Genomic DNA, 18,773 nt, shown 5'->3' with positions numbered 1-18,773 from the left:
GAATCGTGAATGATAACGAAGAGAAGTCTTTGCATCCAGGGTACAGTTCTTGTTCCGCCTCTTTAATCAAACTGTAAAACGTTCTAGCCTCGTCATTGGGACCTTCATCAACTCCGTGTGCTTCTGCCCTATCTCCATATATGTCATGCAATAAGCCAGGAATGTCATCATGTGATCCATCTTGATCTTCCATCCCATCACCAATTTCCATAGACCTTTGTAGTTTCTCCCCATGGTGCACCCAAACGTCATAACCGTCTAGAAAACCTTTGGCTATTAGGTGATCCCTAATAATATCCCTGGTTTTCCAATATATATTTTTACACTTAGCACAAGGGCATAGAAGTTCACCTCCTTGAGGACTTCCTTTAGTGAAGGCAAAGTCTAAAAATCGAGTAACACCGTTGATGTACTCTTGACTAAACCACGGTAATTTAGTCCACTCTTTGTCCATCGCTTGATAATCTATATATTTGAAACACAACACATAACACATTCAAAACACATAACACATTCAAAACTGAATTCATATAAAAAATGCACTAACAGTACCAAAACATGTGCTGAGCAACCAAAAAATTACTGGGACAGAATTATTGTATATAAATGGAATTACTGGGACAGAATCTTTGCAAGAATTATTGTATATACATTATATACCTAATATACAACTAATTAGGTAAGAAAAGCACTAACATGATTACTGATTTATAAAATTCATTTTTAGACGGCAACGGAATTATATAATCATATACATATGAATCAAAACATTCCATGAGATATACTACCACGTATTAAAATTTATATGGTGAAGCCTAAAAGAACACAAATTGTTACCTTAAAACAGAGAAATGGAGTCACACACAAATAAAATGCAGTTGTCGCTTTCCTTCGTCTCCTTTGAGGGAATTGAGCTGTATCAATAACAAAAAGAAATCAATAACCACACTGCAGCTATGCTATGCAACTTAATAATACACAAAATTAGATTTATAAAATTCATAACAGAGTCACACAAATTCATAACAGATTTATAAAATCAATAGCCCTGTGTTTGAAACAAACAAATGCTGCCTTTTAAGTAACCTTCAGTAGCAGTTACACACAAATACCAGAAGGAGGATTTCATGTTTTTTATAATATTTTCTTTCTCTTTCTGCTACATTTACTAAATATGCATAAGAAACTTCCACAGCTTCATGATTTTTAGTTTACATACTGATAGAAACTTAAAGTATGTAAACTGAATGGCTACTTAAGAGCAAGAAGTGTACATACAATAGCACAGACTATATATATATCAGATACCGAAACTTAAAGTAGACATTTCAATAATTGAATTATTCTACGCCAAATAAAAACAACAACTAATTACAACATAAGCAACACTTCCTTACGAGATGCACAAACATTAATAGGACCCAATATAAGTTGATGCAAGAAAATTTAAGAAACAAACTACTAAGTAGTAGCATGAACAACAGCCACAATAGTAGTGGCACATCAGTTCATCAAATCAAGTCACTAAAACATACAATCAGTTTTAACATTGAATCCTAAAGTTATATATGTATTGTGGATTGAAAGTAGTTACTAGTTAGTCCCAAATCCCAAGCCAAGAATCAGTTATATCATTCTAGCAAGATTAGTTTTGCCAAAAAATCACTTTTCTACTTAAAGGTCATCAAACACAAATCATTCCGCTACAAAGTACATGTCAAAATCAACTCTAGCAAGATCTAATCCAACACAGAGGAAAGCAGCAGCAAACACAAATCTAAGTGAGCTCAGAAACAAGTTAGAACACTGACCTTAGTGCCAAAAGGACCTTCTGGATGATCTGTTTCAAGAATATTCCTCCCCTAAACAAACAAACAAAAAATACATAATTACAAACTTCCTTCAAATGAATAATCTATAGTATATTGCAGCATAATAGAGTTTCAGAGTAAAATTCATAAATTATCATACACATACACATATCATAATAACAAGAATTTCTTCTAATAATCACAAGAAATTCAATTCAATTCATGATATTAAGCATAACTAGCATTCTGATTTCGTCCCAAACAGAAAATCAATTTTAGATTTAACAATACTAACAGTCAAATAACGGAAATAGCAGTTATAACTTGAATCTAACATACTTTCTCAACCTAAAATCCAGATCAGTTTTCAACCCTAACAAAATCTAACCTAAATCACCATAACAAAATCTAACATAAACTCAGTGCCTCTCTCAGTTTCAAATCACCATAACAAAATCTAACATAAATAACAACAACAGATATAACAATGCAGAGATTAGGTCAAAATAAAGCCCTCAGTAGATTAGGTCAAAACAAAACATGCATCAAATCACACTATCCAAACATCAGTAGTAGAATTTGTTTAAACATAGATTAGGTCAAAAAGAAACCCTACCGTATTAGCCTCCAGAAGCTTTGGTACCTCACATGCAAAACAAAATATATATTAGGTCAAAAAAATCAAAGGAGACGAGGGAAGATGAGGAACACGAACAGAGAAGAGAATCGTACCCAGATAATCGTACGCAGATGAATAGAGGAAGCCTCCAGAAGCTTTGGTACCTCAACTGCAAAACAAAATATATATTAGGTCCAAACAAAATCAGAGGAGACGATAGAGAAGATGAGGAACACGAACAGAGAATCGTGACATGAAGAGAGTTAGGGTTCGTGAGATGAAGAGAGTTAGGATTCGTGAGATGAAGAGGGTTAGGGTTCGTGAGATGAAGAGGGTTAAGGTTCGTGAGATGAAGCTGAAGCAGATATGAAAGCAGAGATGAAGATGAAGAAACTAACCTGTAAGCGATGGAGGTGGCAGCAGCGGCGGAGCGGCGAAGCGAGATAGTTTTGGGAGATGGAGTTTTCAGAGTGTGCGTGTTTTTTGTTCATATGGCTTTGGGAGATGGAGTTTTTGTTCGTGTTCTTTCATTTTTTTTCTTTTTTTTAATTAAAAAAAATAGAAAAGAAAATATTAAAAGATATAGAGGGAAACTAAAAAAAAAGGAGGGAACTTTTGGAGGGGTTTTTTTTGGGGTTTTGGCCACAGTTTGAACTGAAAATTATAGGCCTCGGTTTCTTAGTTGCGGCTTAAAATATCTACCGTTATACAGGCCACAGTTTTACACTCCGGATTCAATATTTCTATAACATACGTCTACGCTTTGATAATCATGGCTAAATCATATATGTGGCCACAGTTTCTGAGCTGTGGACAATTTTAGCGTGGCCGTAGGCCAAATTTCTAGTAGTGTTCAAGAAAAAAGAGAAATCAACATCCATACAAAAAGGAAAACCAAACACTCATAGACAAGCATTAAGTTCAAAAATAACATGGATGTTGATAAAAAGCTCAAAGGGGTTACTAATGATCACACACTCACAAGGTAAATTGACTACTTGGCCAAGGTAGTTGTGCTCAAAATGAAACAAAGATGCCTTGATCACTTTCATGCAATTATACAATCAACACACATAAAAGATTAAGCATAATAAAATCTAATTAAAACAAGAATTGTGGTCTCCAGCATGTGTAAACAATGGAAAGCTACCTCACAAAAAAGGGTAGGAACTAAAGTGATTCACAAACGAACAAGTATACAAAAGAATGAATGGCATAAAAGTTGTAAAAAGCCTAAGTATCATGAATATGCTAAAGTCTAGAAAGTGATAAACACATTCCTTGAACGTGTACAAAACTTTAACAAAATCATTACTATACACTCGCAAGACGAAACGATCAAACTTGAAAAATTACCTCAAATTCCTCGAGCTACTCAAAACAAGCTCAAAGGCAAACACACAACTATTTATATACACAAACTAAAAGACCAAATGAAATTGTCTAAACAAATTTAAAAGTGAAGATTTAAAATTTAAGAACTGGTCCGATCAAAATTTGTTTAGACAATTGCATTACACTACCTAAAACTAAACAAAAACTAAAAAGGATAAACATGCTTGTTTTACGTCGTAAGCTCGACGCCTGTTATTTAAGAATATTTCTCCAAGTTGCTTCCGCCCGGTTATACCTAACCACCCACAAGCAAACATGAAAAGAAACAAGCAATGATATAACAAATTTACAAGTATATAAAACAGTGCAAGTATAGTAAACATACACATGTATCAATATAAACAAGTGAGAATATACAATATATACAAAACTCAAAACCAAGAGACTATTGTGATGCAAGTTCATATAAAACACAAATCCCCGGCAATGGCGCCATTTTGTTGAAGCGGTAAAGCGGCAAGCAACAAAAGATTTGGAAATATTCATCTAGGAAATTATCGTGTCCACAAAGATTAGTGCTACCGAACTTTCGTTCAACAGTTTCTATGGTTTCTAGCTCGAGTTAAAATGGGTTTAAAGTAAATGCGGGAATTAACTTATGAACATAAAAAGAATTTCATTATTCGGACAATAGAGACTCTCGAGATTTGGAACTCATATACCTGTTAAATACTTAAACTTACTAATCAATTGAAATCAACCTAAACTACTCATCAACATCATCACGTACCACTCACACAGAGGTTATGTCTAACGCAAAGTGAGAAATCAACCGTTTTGCTTGCGTTAACGATTTCTCAACACAACACGAACAACCCGGAAGCATTAAACTTTGATACACAAGTGAATACTAAGCCTTAATCTATATCTAGAATTAAAACCCAATAAATGTTCTTCCTAAACCCGGATTTGAATCATCCATGTCTGAAACAATCCAAATCCACATAGAGAAAGCAATCACTAATGAAGATTTGTAATGAAAGCATTAAACAACACCATGAGCAATAAATATACATATAAACAAAATATACTTACAACAAAACCCCAACATAAATGGTTACAAAGAGAAGAGGAAGCGAAGAAAACCCAATTTCTCGCGGTGTCAAACACGATCCAATAAGCTCCCGACTCCGGATCATCCATGAGCAAGCCAAAAATGTTGTCTTCTAAGCTCTAATGACCAAAAAAATGAAGGTTGATGGAGTTGGGAACAAATACCCCAAAATCATAACCTAAAAATGTGTTTTTTGCCCCTTTTAGCGAGTTGTTGTCCCAGGCGATTTCGCTTAGCGAGCTTAATCTCGCTAAGCGATAACAGAAAAAAACCAAATTTTATTTTCGCCATAACTTGAGAATCGTAACTCCGAATCGCGCCCGGTTCGAAGCGTTGGAAGGCTTATTCAATGCTCTATCTAACAATGACAAAATGGCAACCAAATTGATGGTTTTTATCATCCTTATTTTAAGCCTTATTCTTTGATGAATTGATTATGTTGCTCAAAATTGCGCGTTTGAAGTCGTGTCTTTGACACTTTATTGTCCATGCTCCAAATACGCCTCAATACCTACAAAATGAATAGAAAAATATCAAATGGTACATAAAGGAATCAAAACACGAGTATAAACAAACTAAACGTATTTACACACAAAACGGGGGATTATTCAACAAAATTTACACAAAAACACTATAAGTGCCACAAAACTATATATACAAAAGCACTACAAATTGGCACTTATCAAAATTACAACGAAGTGAAGCATCCTGAGCACTATGACGATGTGACATTGTGCATTAAAGGTTGCGGTCGTGGTGCTTCTTGAACATGGGATATTAATGTTGAATTGACATAAATGGGTGTTCGTTATCTCCGATTTGGTGGAACTAGGGGGTACCTGCATGGTTAGCACTCAAACACATAAGTAAGTTTATGGTTCAAGATAATGAAAATGGAGATTAGAGACTGTGTACCTAAAAACCATTTACGAAGGTATTTATATCTTGGGCCTGACAGAACAAGTTGAATAATGGGCCTCATGTTATTGTCCCTTTGGTCGGCGTGGAACGGTGGGTCCTGGGCCTTTGGCCAGCATGGAACAAATGATGAGATGGATTCTTTAGAGTCTAACAAAACCAGGAATTGAGTATACTTTCATCCTGGTTGCAAACCAATATGTTGTAAATATATTTTGAAAAAGAAATCGAAAGTTGATTGAATTGATGATAAATACAAGGATTTCCTTATAGATAATATGTTAGACAGAGAGAAAATATGTATTTTTTTTGAGACAAAATGGATGTTAAAAATACTTTTCTAAATGGTGGACCGAAAAAAACTGTATGAAACAACCCCAAGGCTTTGTAATTCATGGGTAATAATATAAGGTATGTAAGTTAGATAAGTCTTTGTAAGGTATTAAACATGTTCACAAGCAATGCCATGAAAAGTGTGATAATTTAACTATTTCGAATTGGTTTAAAGTGATTAAAGTTTACAAATGCATTTACTTTAAATCATAAAATAGCGTCAACATTAACATATATCTCTATATAGACACATTACTCATATTTGGTCCAAACATTCATGTTGTGAGTGAAATGAAACCATTGATGTATAGAAATTTTAGATATGAAAGACCTCGAAGAAAAAATGTAATATTTGGTATTAAAATTTAAAAGTTAGAAAAAATTTCTTTTGATTTTTCCCGCTATGTTGATATGATTCTGCTTATCAGATACTTTCGAATATATTTTGATTTGTCGAAACAAAGGGACTGGGGCATACAATTAATTTGTTTGAAGTTTAAGGGTGTTCATTTCTTTTGTTGTTTATTTGTTGTTTTCTGTAGTTGCTTTTTGTTTTTAGGTTTGATATGATTATGCTTGGTTGTTATTACTGCATTATGCATAATTTTTTTATAGACAATTTCAATCTTGAGTTAGGTACTCCTTATACTAGTATGTGATTTATATTTATATAGTTTATTCTATTAAAAAAAAGCTATGTTGCAAAAATATTAAAGAAATATTATTATTTTGACTATAAATATGCCTGCACACCATATAATGTAAGTGTAAAATTCTTTGAACCCTGGTGAAAGTTTATGACAATATGAATATATACACATCATTTATAACCTCGAGTATGTCACTGATTATACCAGACTATACACTGGCTATGTAATTGGATTGTTATCTTAGTTTAATACTAGATTGGTACAAATAAATAGGTTGATATTGAGAGAGTCGAGAGAAAATTAAAAAGAATCATGATCATTGGATTACATTATAAAAAAATTTATATTGTCTTTGAAGGATACATTGATGGAGAATGGGACACCTCACCCGATAATTCTAGAGTAACTAATGACTACATATTTAGCATTACTAGTGAAGTTGTCTCTCAGAAATCTTAGAAATAAACATTACAAGATCAATTTAAGTATGAGATAATAACACTAATAATAATTGATGAAGAAGTAAGGTTGTTAAAAGGCTTGCTAGTAGAGATTCCTCCAAGAAAAAAATTGGATACTATTTGTGTTGATCCATTATGATAATACCACGATTATCATAAAGATTAAGAATCGTTATTACAAAGATAAGAGGATACAAATGCTTTGTAAGCACAACATTGTTTAAAAACTGAATCACTCAGAATGGTAACCTGTCCTAAAATCAAGTTGTGATCTAGCATAAGATGCATGTGCTATAGTAAATCAAAGCGTAATTCTTTAAGTTATGTGAAGATACGATAATATAAAATCTTTTAGTTATATACACTCTTTATGGAACGAATAGAGTACCTAACTATATAAATACTCTCAATAATATACCTTAGTGAATGTGGAAGTGGAGACCTATCCCTATGAAGTTCTATGCAAAACTCTCATAGCATTCTTTATAATGGGATTGATGTGTAGAGCTTTTAATGCAAGAGCCTTTCGAGAATACACCTTAGAAAATATTGATAATTTTGATTTCAAAGATAAAATTTAAGATTATGAGCCACTCTTGCAAAATCTTAATCATTGTCACTATGCAAAGAATAATGCCGAAAGACATCTCTTTTTATGAACAAATCTTAAAGAAATTTTTAAACTATTTTTTAATTCAAATCGGGTTTATTGTAATGTTTGAGAATATTTAGGGCCCGTTTGTTTTGGCTTTTTTTAAAAATGATTTTTATAGTGTTACAAAATTTTGTGTAAAAAAAATTTACAAAAAAACTTTTTATAAATGTTTCAAATGAAAATTTGGTTTGAATAGTTATTCTTAAAATTTGATTTTAAGTATTTCATCTACAAATGGAAAAAAAAATTGGATATAAAAAAATCACTTAATTTTGAAGCTATTTTAAATAGATTTTCATAAAAATCATTTTTAAAATATAACTTTTTAAAAAATTATGATTTTGACTAAGTTTTGATTTTCAATAATTATGTTTATGTTATAGGAAAAATTTTATAATATTTTAAAAAACAACTTTAGAATATCTATTTTCAAAAATACAAAAAAAAAAATCATTTTTTTTAAAGCTAAAACAAACATGCCCTTAGTACATAAACAATGCCCTTAGTACATAAACAAGAAATAAGGTAAAATTAAAGGAGACAATGACATAAATAACCTCCAAAATATTATAACTGCAAGACTATGTGATTATAGACACAGGAGAATCAAATTCCTAATTAACATTATGGCATCGATCATTGCAACAAGATGGGCCATTAACCATGTGAAGTGCAACGTGACCCACACCCAACTTCTATTAAATTTCTTCCTTAAATATTAGTATATTCCAGCAGCTTGACTTTGAAACATACATGTCATCATACCGTAATCCTCTTTATTTCTAAATTAATATTCATGCTGTACCAAACCTACATTCTGTACATTTTGCTGCATCATCACATTAACCCTCTAAAATTTCCACCTGATAATTAAATCCCTCACAGCTAGCATCATAATATCACTCATACTCATTTCATCATGTACAACGTGTACCACCTATATTATTGTTTCATACCGAGCACATGTTTATTGATAAATATAAATTTATATGTTCATATTCGAAATTGAGTCACGTCAAATTATTTTCCCAATTCAAGTTTTTTTTTTCCAAATTAAATCTCACAATATCTCAATTATATGCGTTATCAACCGGCTCAATTGTCAGTTCGAAGTCACTCCACCAAAATATTGAAAATATCGTGCAACCTTATATTTGAGCTCCACAACCTTACATTTGAGCTCCACGTTGGATCGATGCTATGGACTACAACATATCATCAAATGTATACGACCTCTCGCATTTTCGCATTTCAGACCGACCTAATAAAGAATGTCTATAACCATCTTACATATATAAAATATCTCACGTAAAATTTAAGATATTCCCTTAACTATAACTCACATTTTATTCTCTATCTTTTGCTATTTTGTGCGTTGGAATGCTAATTTTATAGGTTTATTTCCATACAGTTGTACTTGAAATTTGTTTCGTCATATCGAAACTCAACTTTCTAACTAAATAATAAGTTTGTAAAAAATATTGGCATGGCAAGGCAAGGCAAGCCAAAGTAACTTGGACCATGAAAGTGACTTATCAATGCCTTAAGTTTGGGGGGCTGGAGTGCGTCGACATCTCAAAGAACCTAACAAATAACCTGCCCTCTTCAACATTGATAACGACTTCCATCATCACCTATATCACCAAACACTTAATATTTTAATGTGTCACTAATAAACTAATTTTGGTCAACAATCTCATGTTTTTTTATTCTATTTTATTCATTCAATTTGAAACAATACCAAGTCAATTCTTTCTTTTTGAAATTTTGTTAAAAGATAAAAAGGGGAATATGGTGTCCCCTTTAAGCAACCTCTCTTTCATTTGTCTTTTCTCTTTAAGTAGTCTTGTACATAAGCTTCCCATAATTGACGTATTTGTGTTTTAACTTTTTCACTACCAATCATATTGCCTAATTAATCTTCTAGAAATTTAAGGTCTCAGCCATATGAATAATTTTAATATTTTCGTTTAATTTGAATTCATTTGTGTATGAATTAATTCACTTTTACGTCATGCATGACACATTTACTTCATGTTCACCGTTTTATCATAGGACTATGGCTACCTGAATACACCTTATAACAGAACTTAATTTTGCCTCCAATTTGATTGGGGCAAATGTTCAATATGTTGATGATGTCTTAGCCAATCTATCTGTTAAAAACTTTTGAACTATGTTTTTTTAAAGTAAGATATATTAGATGGAGAATTAAGGGTTCTCAAAATCGGTTATACAAGATAGCGAGATAAATTCGACAAAAAGAAATTACAAACCAATTGATTCTACGATAGAAAAAATATCGGTTCCTTACAAAAATAATAGATATTACAATTGGGATGGGTAATCTCCCCCATGAAAGACCATCTGCACACCAACGCCTTAATTGTCCAAACCGTGTTAAGAACGCTCCAAGAATCTTTCCGAAAAATGATATTGTTTCTAACTAACCAAATGCTCCAAGTTATAGCCAACCAAATGCAACTTAGTCTTCCCTCCTTCATTTTCATGTTTTTACAATAGTTGTAACATAGCATGAAACTCCCCTTAAGGTCTTCCTCCGTTACATCAGACATATCAATCCACTCTGCTATATCCCTCCAAATTAACTTAACAATATAACACTTGAAAAAACTATCTTCCATAGTTTCAAGAGCAGAACTGCAAAAAACACAATTAACCGAATCATCCAAAAAAATCATACCTCTAATCTTCAAAAGGTCCTTTGTTGGTAACTGGTTGATTAAGAGTCTCCATCCAAACGCTTTGGTCTTGAAAGGAACTTGCATCCTCCAAACAAGCTTTAAAGCTTCATCGTGCAAATTATTCGGACCAAAAGGATACATAAAACCAGCATAATAATTATTACAGGATTTAACGGAAAATCCGTCATTGCTACCTAACTCCCACAAAACCAAATCGCGACCTGACTGGTTGTACCCGGCAGCAGCAACTGTACATCGCCTGCAGCAGCGGAAAAACAGCAGCCTAAACAGCGCTCCCAGCGGCTGTTTCGGTGATGCCTAAGCTACCTCATTACCATATGCCATCTCTCCAACCTCCCATACTAGCAACCGATACGTTCTTTAGACGAGACACCGCAAAGAGCGAGGGAAAAGCATCTTTTAAAGATGAATCAAAAAGCCATTTAGAATGTCAAAATGAGGTAGTGAATCATTTTTCAACCTTGAATTTGCAATTATTGACTATGGCATCCTTAGAGGGGTCCTTCCCTAAAGATAAAATATCCTTCCACCAATAAGATTGTGAAGAGCAACTCAAAACAAAATATCCACCATTGGTAATTTGCAAACAAATGTCACTGTACCTAGCGTAGAAAAGATTGTACCAAATTGAGTCTGATCCTTGAAGGATCCTCCATCGCCATTTGTTGAGGAGAGGAAAATTAAAATCATCAATCTTTTTAACTCCTAAACCTCCCTTTTCAATCGGTAAGCAAATTTCGTTCCACCCCACCCAATGAATCTTTCTTCTCTCCTCCGAACCTCCCCACAAAAATCTACTTTGGAGCTTATTAATCTCTTTAACTATCTTCACCGGCATTTTGAACTATATTCTTAAAAGTTTTAAGTTAATTCCAAATATTCGATTGATTTTTTAAAAAAATTAGTCTTATAGGGATTAATGTAAATTCTGATTTATTTTTTAAAATTTCGCCGATGACTTTATTTATTGCCGACTTGAGATCCTTCCTAATCAATGGCTGGTCTAGAATATTTTTTGGGTGGGGTAAAATATTCAATAATAATAAAATTGATGTTGAAGAAAGTTTTTTGATTAGTTACTTTTTTTATTTTCTTATTTTAATTGATTCATAAAATTAATTTTTATTTTAAATTCAAAAAAATTTAGTTATTTTTCAATTTTTGTATTTAAAATTGATTGTGAATTCGGCTTCAAATAATGTCCTTATGGAATAAGACAAATAATTATATAAAAACATTTTGTAAAACTATATAAATAAATAAAATTACGTCCATTTTTTAATTATAAGTTGTTTTTGATATTTTCACACATGGGTGTAATCGATTTGGTTTAGATTGATTTTTAATCAAAAAAAGTCTGAGTTGATGATATCTCCATTGATTTGGTTTGCTTCAGTTTATATGGTTGTTTAAAAATGAAACCAAACCAAACTAATCGGTTTGACTGAGTTTGCTTTGGTTCGGTTGATTAGTTTTCAATATTTTTTCAAATATTATATTTATCTATGTGTTGTCCGCTATCTTGTTTTTCTGGTTTATTTTATGCTATTATTTTTTAAATAATACATTTTATATAATCTATTCCGTGTTTTATTTTTAAAAACACTTACAAATTGTTCTTAAACCATACAAAGCACTACAGTGATTTTCATTGCATTATGAAATAAGTTTACTGGAAAATACAAAATCAGAAGGTTAAGAAAGGATGTGGAAGCTTAACAAATAAAACACAACAATAACAACAACAAAATTTCAATACACATAAATAAACATGTTTAACACCTCAAACACACATCAAAATTATTTTCTAACAAAACTACTAGATGAAACTTCATTGAAGAAGAAGAAACAAAAAAGATATAAAAAAAAAAGCGAAGAGACTTTGAACACGAAGAACAATACTAGAACATAGCAAAATGAGTGGCAAAAGCAACAATGCTGGCGCCCGACGAGAGCAAGATTTTGTGACTTATAGTTTCAACTTTCAATGTTTGGAGTTTGATTCTGGTTGTGTGTTTTATTGAAAGGAATTAAGCGTAAACAAAGATGGAGAAGATTGAACCAAAACAAAATTTAGGCTTAATAAAAAATTATGTGGGTAACTATGACCATCGGTTCAGTTCATCGGTTTGGCAGTTCCTTAAAACTAAAATCGAAAACAAAATCAAATCGCCTCGGTTTATATCAGTTTGGTTCGATTTTTTAACCAAACAAAAAATGGTTGTTTTTCTAATTTTGTTTGGTTTAGATTTTCAATTTAATCAATTTTTTCTAACCCGCTTACAACTCTATAAAATAAAATAGTAAATGTTTAAGGGCATAACAGAAGAAAAAAAACATTAATTAATATTCATTAAAAGTATAAAACATTTATAATTTGACAACAATTTTTTCCTCAAAATAACTTATAATAATTAACGGAAGAAGTATAAGTTATTAAATGTAGGATTGATTTTAAAAGCAAAAATATAAGAGAAATATCAAAATTATAAAATAGGATTTGTGATTAAAGTAAAATAGAAGAACTAAAATTGTAATTAAGCCCAAACATTTTGAACCATCTTCCAATAATTATTGATTTATATATGACTAAAATATTATACTTTTAGAAAAATGTTTGTATTTTTTTCATTTTAAAAAGTATTTAAAAAATTAGTCATTTAACATTTATGCTTAAACATAAAAAAACTATGTAATTCACAATTAAATTATTTAGCATGTAACAGGTTAAACAATTCAAATATACTACATAGAAAAAAGTTTTCAAAATTAAATTTGTGGGGGCATGTGCCCCCATCCTACACTACTTGCATCCACCCTTGCCTCTATTACTTGGTGTTAGTTATTATTATTAATTATTATATTTTATTGTATCTTTATAAGGGTAGTTAGGTCTTTCTTTACTTTTGGTATTTATATTCTGATGTAACCCTTACTCACACACTTTTGATTCATTCTATTAAAACCCTAACCTAAAGGTTCTTTCTCTTTCCCAATGTTTATATTTGTTCACTGTTGCTAACATGGTATCAAAGAGCTTGGATTAAATTGGATCTACCGTGAAACTGGTTTGTACCGGAAAAGTGGTTCGTACTTTTTTTTATGTTGATTTGTTAGTGCCGACATTGCTGTTTCAATTGAATTTGCCGGTTTCCATTTAGCTAGTGTGTATCTACATTGTTGGTAGGTGGAGAATTCAATTGATCACGTTTTTTTTAGATTGAAAAAAAAAAAGAAGAAAAAAAAAAAGAAAAAGAACTATGTCGGTTGCTGTTAGTGGTGATATGCCAATGGAGGAGAATTATTATTTATTGATACAGTGAGAATAGTTGTTTTTTTATTATTAATTTTCTTTGGAACAATTTGATAGTTTATTTAATTGTGGTGTTTTGGTTATTCCACTATTGATTACAATGAGCAATGATAAAGATGACTCTCTTCAGTCGGTTAGTGTCCAACTCAATGGAGAAAATTATCCTTATTGGAGTTATGTGATGAAAAACTTTTTAAAAGGAAAAAGGATGTGGAGTTATGTTGATGGAACCTTGGGTAAACCTACCGATAAAAAGGATGAAGCAAAATATGCAAAAGAGTTGGAAACATGGGATGTTAGTAATTCAAAGATTCTTACTTGGATCAATAATTCTGTTTCTCAGTTAATAGGTGTGCAACTAGCAAAATATGATACCGCTAAGGAGGTTTGGAACCATTTGAAACGTTTGTATGCTCAATCTAATTTTGCAAAACGGTATCAGTTGGAGAGTGATATTAGAGCTCTCAAACAGAATAATATGACCATTCAGGAATTCTATTCAGCGATGAGTAATTTGTGGGATCAGTTAGCTCTTATGGAATCGGATGAGTTGAAAGTTGTCAAAGCGTACACTGATCAAAGAGAAGAGCAACATTTGATTCAATTTTTGATGGCGCTTAGGGATGATTTTGAGGGACTTCGTGGGAGTATTCTGCATCGTAGTCCTCTTCCGAGTGTTGATTCAGTTTTTAATGAATTGTTGGCAGAAGAAATTAGACTAAAGTCCCACTCAAATTTGATTTCAAATAAAGGAGTTCTCTCCTTCTCTCCATCTGTTTTTGCTGCTCCATTTCATAAAGGAAAACCTCAAGGTAGGGTTGGACTTGGTATTGATGAATGTGCTTTTTGTAAGGAGAAAGGTCATTGGAAAGCACAATGTCCCAGATTATTGAAAGCAAATAAGAAACACTTCAAGAGTCCATCATCCAATGTTGTTGCTGCTACTCCTGCTACCATTAGTTCTGGTTCTGATCATGCATATCCATCTGAGGCTACTTCTCAAATATCTGATATTGCAGAGCAGCTTCAAAAGCTTCTTGTCACTCAGTCACGTGCCATGTCTGCCTCATCTACTAAAGGTTTGAACTCTTGTTTTCCAGGTATATCTCCTTCCATCTGGATTCTAGACTCTGGAGCATCACACCATATGTCATATGATGATAAGTCATTCGTGTCTTTGAATACTGCACCATCTATGTCAATTATGACTGCTGATGGTACTCATATGCCATTAGCAGGCATTGGTTCTGTCTCCTCACCAAATTTGTCATTATCTGATGTTTATTATATTCCTGACCTCACTTTGAGTCTTGCTTCTGTTAGTCAATTGTGTGATTCTGGTTACTCAGTTATGTTTTCTTCCACTTCTTGTTGTGTGCAGGATCCTCATTCCGGGAGGCTGATTGGGACAGGCCGTAGACAAGGGGGACTTTATGTTTTGGAGGAGTTGAGAGTCCCAGATACTGCAGCTTCAACCTCTACTTCCACAACTGATTTATTATCCTCTTTTCGTTTAAATTCTTCGTCTTCTAGTTTTTATTTATGGCATTACCGTCTTGGACATGTCTCTGCTTCTAGATTAAAGTATTTGGCTTCTACTGGAGCTTTAGGAAAGTTACAAACCAGTGATATTTCTGATTGTTGTGGTTGTAAACTTGCTAAATTTTCAGCTTTACCATTTAGTAAAAGTGTTTCCATTTCACATGCACCGTTTGATTTAGTACACTCTGATGTATGGGGTCCATCACCGCTTCTTTCAAAGGGTGGATCTAGATATTATGTTTCATTTATTGATGACTATACTCGTTATTGTTGGGTGTATCTTATGAAAAATCGTTCAGAATTTTTTGACATTTATTGTATGTTTCGTGCTATGGTTAAGACTCAACATAATGTTGTTATAAAGTGCTTCCGTTGTGATTTAGGTGGTGAATATACCTCTAATAAATTTTCTGAACTACTTGCTTTTGATGGTACAATTCATCAAACATCTTGTACTGATACACCTCAACAGAATGGAGTTGCTGAAAGGAAACACCGTCACATTATTGAGACTGCTCGCTCCCTTTTGTTGTCTGCTTCAGTTCCTAGTGAATTTTGGGGTGAAGCAGTTCTTACTGCTGTTCATGTTATTAATAGAATCCCATCATGTGTCACGTCAGGTTTGTCTCCTTTTGAAAAATTGTATAACTCTATCCCTGATTATTCATCTTTGAAAGTGTTTGGTTCTACTTGTTTTGTTCTTCGCCCACAAGTAGAACGTAGTAAGTTATCTTCTCGTTCTGCTATATGTGTCTTTCTTGGTTATGGGGATGGTCAAAAGGGTTATCATTGTTATGATCCTGGTGCAAGGAAATTATATGTTTCTCGGCATGTTGTTTTTCTTGAACACATTCCTTTTTACTCTCTTTCTTCTGATTCTTATATTACTAACAGTTCAAAACTCACTCATATTGATCCTTTTGGTAATAATGATAATATTTCTAGTGACTGTAGTTTTGAGAATTGCAGGACTGATACTATTGATACTCCAGAAACTGACAGCCCTCTTGTCCCCACGGCTACCCAAGAACCTCCTACGACTGTTGATCCTCCACCTTCGCGTTATCCCCCTCGTGACCGTAAGTCTACTCAATTGCCTGATTTTGTCTATTCCATTTACTCTTCTTCTTTTTCTTCTTTTCTAACCTCTATCCACAGTTTGTCTGAGCCCTCTTTCAATAAAGAGGCTATTCTTGAACCTCTATGGCAGCGGGCTATGACAGAAGAACTTTCTGCTTTGCATAAAACAGATACTTGGGAATTAGTACCTCTTCCTCCTGGAAAACGTGCTATTGGGTCTCGTTGGATATACAAGATCAAAACTAAGTCTGATGGATCAGTTGAGCGCTACAAAGCACGTCTTGTTGCTAAGGGATTCCCTTAACAATATGGTATGGATTATGAAGAAACTTTTGCTCCTGTTGCTAAAATGACTACTATTCATACTCTTATTGCAGTTGCATCTGTTCGTCAATGGCATATTTCTCAAATCGATGTTAAAAATGCATTTCTAAATGGTGACCTTCAAGAGGAAGTTTATATGGTACCCCCGCAAGGTGTTTCTCATAATCAAGGGGAAGTGTGCAAGTTGAAGAAAGCATTATATGGTTTGAAACAAGCTCCACGAGCTTGGTTTGAGAAGTTTACCACAGTGATTAAATCTATTGGCTTTCGCTCAAGTGATTATGATTCTGCTTTGTTTGTCAAGACGACTTATCATGGTCGTATTTTACTCTCATTATATGTTGATGATATGATTATCACAGGTGATGATATGGATGGAATCAATGATTTGAAGCTACAATTAGCCAAACAGTTTGAGATGAAAGATTTGGGAACTCTTCGCTACTTCTTGGGCATTGAAGTTGCCTACTCTCCTAGAGGTTATCTTCTCTCTCAATCTAAGTATATTTCCAACATTCTTGAACAGGCTCGCCTTTCTGATACTAGAGTAGTAGATAGTCCTCTTGAGTTGAATGTGAAATATGCTCCATCTGATGGTGTTCCTCTACCAGATCCCACATTATATCGTACTTTAGTTGGCAGTTTGGTGTACCTTACGATTACTAGACCAGATATTGCTCATGCTGTTCATGTTGTCAGTCAATTTGTTGTCTCTCCTACTACAGTGCATTGGGCAGCTGTTCTTCGCATATGCCGATATCTTCGGGGAACCCAATTTCAGAGCCTTCTTTTTCCCTCGTCGTCCTCATTGGAATTACGTGCTTATTCTGATGCTGATTGGGCTGGCGACCCCACAGATCGTAAGTCAACCACAGGGTTTTGTGTCTTTCTTGGAGACTCTCTTATTTCTTGGAAGAGTAAGAAACAAGATATTGTCTCTCGTTCTTCTACAGAAGCTGAGTATCGTGCTATGGCATCCACCACTACTGAAATAGTTTGGTTGCGTTGGTTACTTTCTGATATGGGTGTCATTCTTTCTGAGCCAACTCCTATGTATTGTGATAACAAAAGTGCCACTCAAATTGCCCACAACTCGGTATTTCATGAACGTACCAAACATATTGAGATTGATTGCCACTTCACCCGGCATCACCTTTAAGAAGGAACAATTACTCTACCGTTTGTTTCATCTGCTTTACAGATTGCTGATTTGTTTACGAAAACGCATTCCATTAAACGTTTTCGTTTTTTGATTGACAAACTCTCGATGCTCTCTGCTAATGCATCTTGAGTTTGAGGGGAGATGTTAGTTATTATTATTAATTATTATATTTTATTGTATCTTTATAAGGGTAGTTAGGTCTTTCTTTACTTTTGGTATTTATATTCTGATGTAACCCTTACTCACACACTTTTGATTCATTCTATTAAAACCCTAACCTAAAGGTTCTTTCTCTTTCCCAATGTTTATATTTGTTCACTGTTGCTAACACTTGGGACCCCCTTGCTAATTTGTTATCTAAAAGACTCAATTTCTAGAAGCACAAATATGTTAGTTTGGGGTACGATGATTTTGTTTAATTATGTGCTTAATGTTATCTTTATTTTTTTTCTTGTCTTATCTAAATAAGTTTGTAAAAGTTGGAAGGATAATAGTTCAGATTCAAAGAAGGTTTTGGTGGGAAGAAATTAAGGGAGATTCTAAATCTCTCATGTCAATTGAGATGAAGTGTGTAAACTTAAGAGTAAAGACAATTTGAGGGTTGTAGATCTACGCCTGCTCAATTTAGCTCTTTCGAAATAAGTGGAGGTGATGTCTAATCTATGGTAACTATAGTCTTATGATATATATCGTTGTTGCTTGTTATAGTACATTTATTGTATTCTCTCTC

The 18,773-nt window shown here is 33.2% G+C and overlaps 1 protein-coding gene and 1 long non-coding RNA gene across 2 annotated transcripts; one reads left to right on the top strand and one right to left on the bottom strand.

Moving 5' to 3' along the window:
- Positions 1-47: 47 nt before the first annotated feature.
- Positions 48-2,599, bottom strand: LOC131607705 (uncharacterized). Its single transcript, XR_009285387.1, has 4 exons — positions 2,428-2,599; positions 1,812-1,862; positions 838-914; positions 48-465 (listed from the first exon to the last, which is right to left on the bottom strand). It is a non-coding gene; the product is annotated as an uncharacterized LOC131607705 (long non-coding RNA).
- Positions 2,600-16,870: 14,271 nt separating this feature from the next.
- LOC131605691 (uncharacterized mitochondrial protein AtMg00810-like) lies at positions 16,871-18,040 on the top strand. Its single transcript, XM_058878019.1, has one exon. The coding sequence runs from the start codon at positions 16,871-16,873 to the stop codon at positions 18,038-18,040; it is 1,170 nt and encodes a 389-aa protein (XP_058734002.1).
- Positions 18,041-18,773: the final 733 nt, after the last annotated feature.

This window comes from Vicia villosa, linkage group LG5 (assembly GCF_029867415.1).
Source record: "Vicia villosa cultivar HV-30 ecotype Madison, WI linkage group LG5, Vvil1.0, whole genome shotgun sequence".
Classification (NCBI taxonomy): Eukaryota; Viridiplantae; Streptophyta; class Magnoliopsida; order Fabales; family Fabaceae; genus Vicia; species Vicia villosa.
This window is presented reverse-complemented; position numbering and strand designations above follow the sequence as displayed.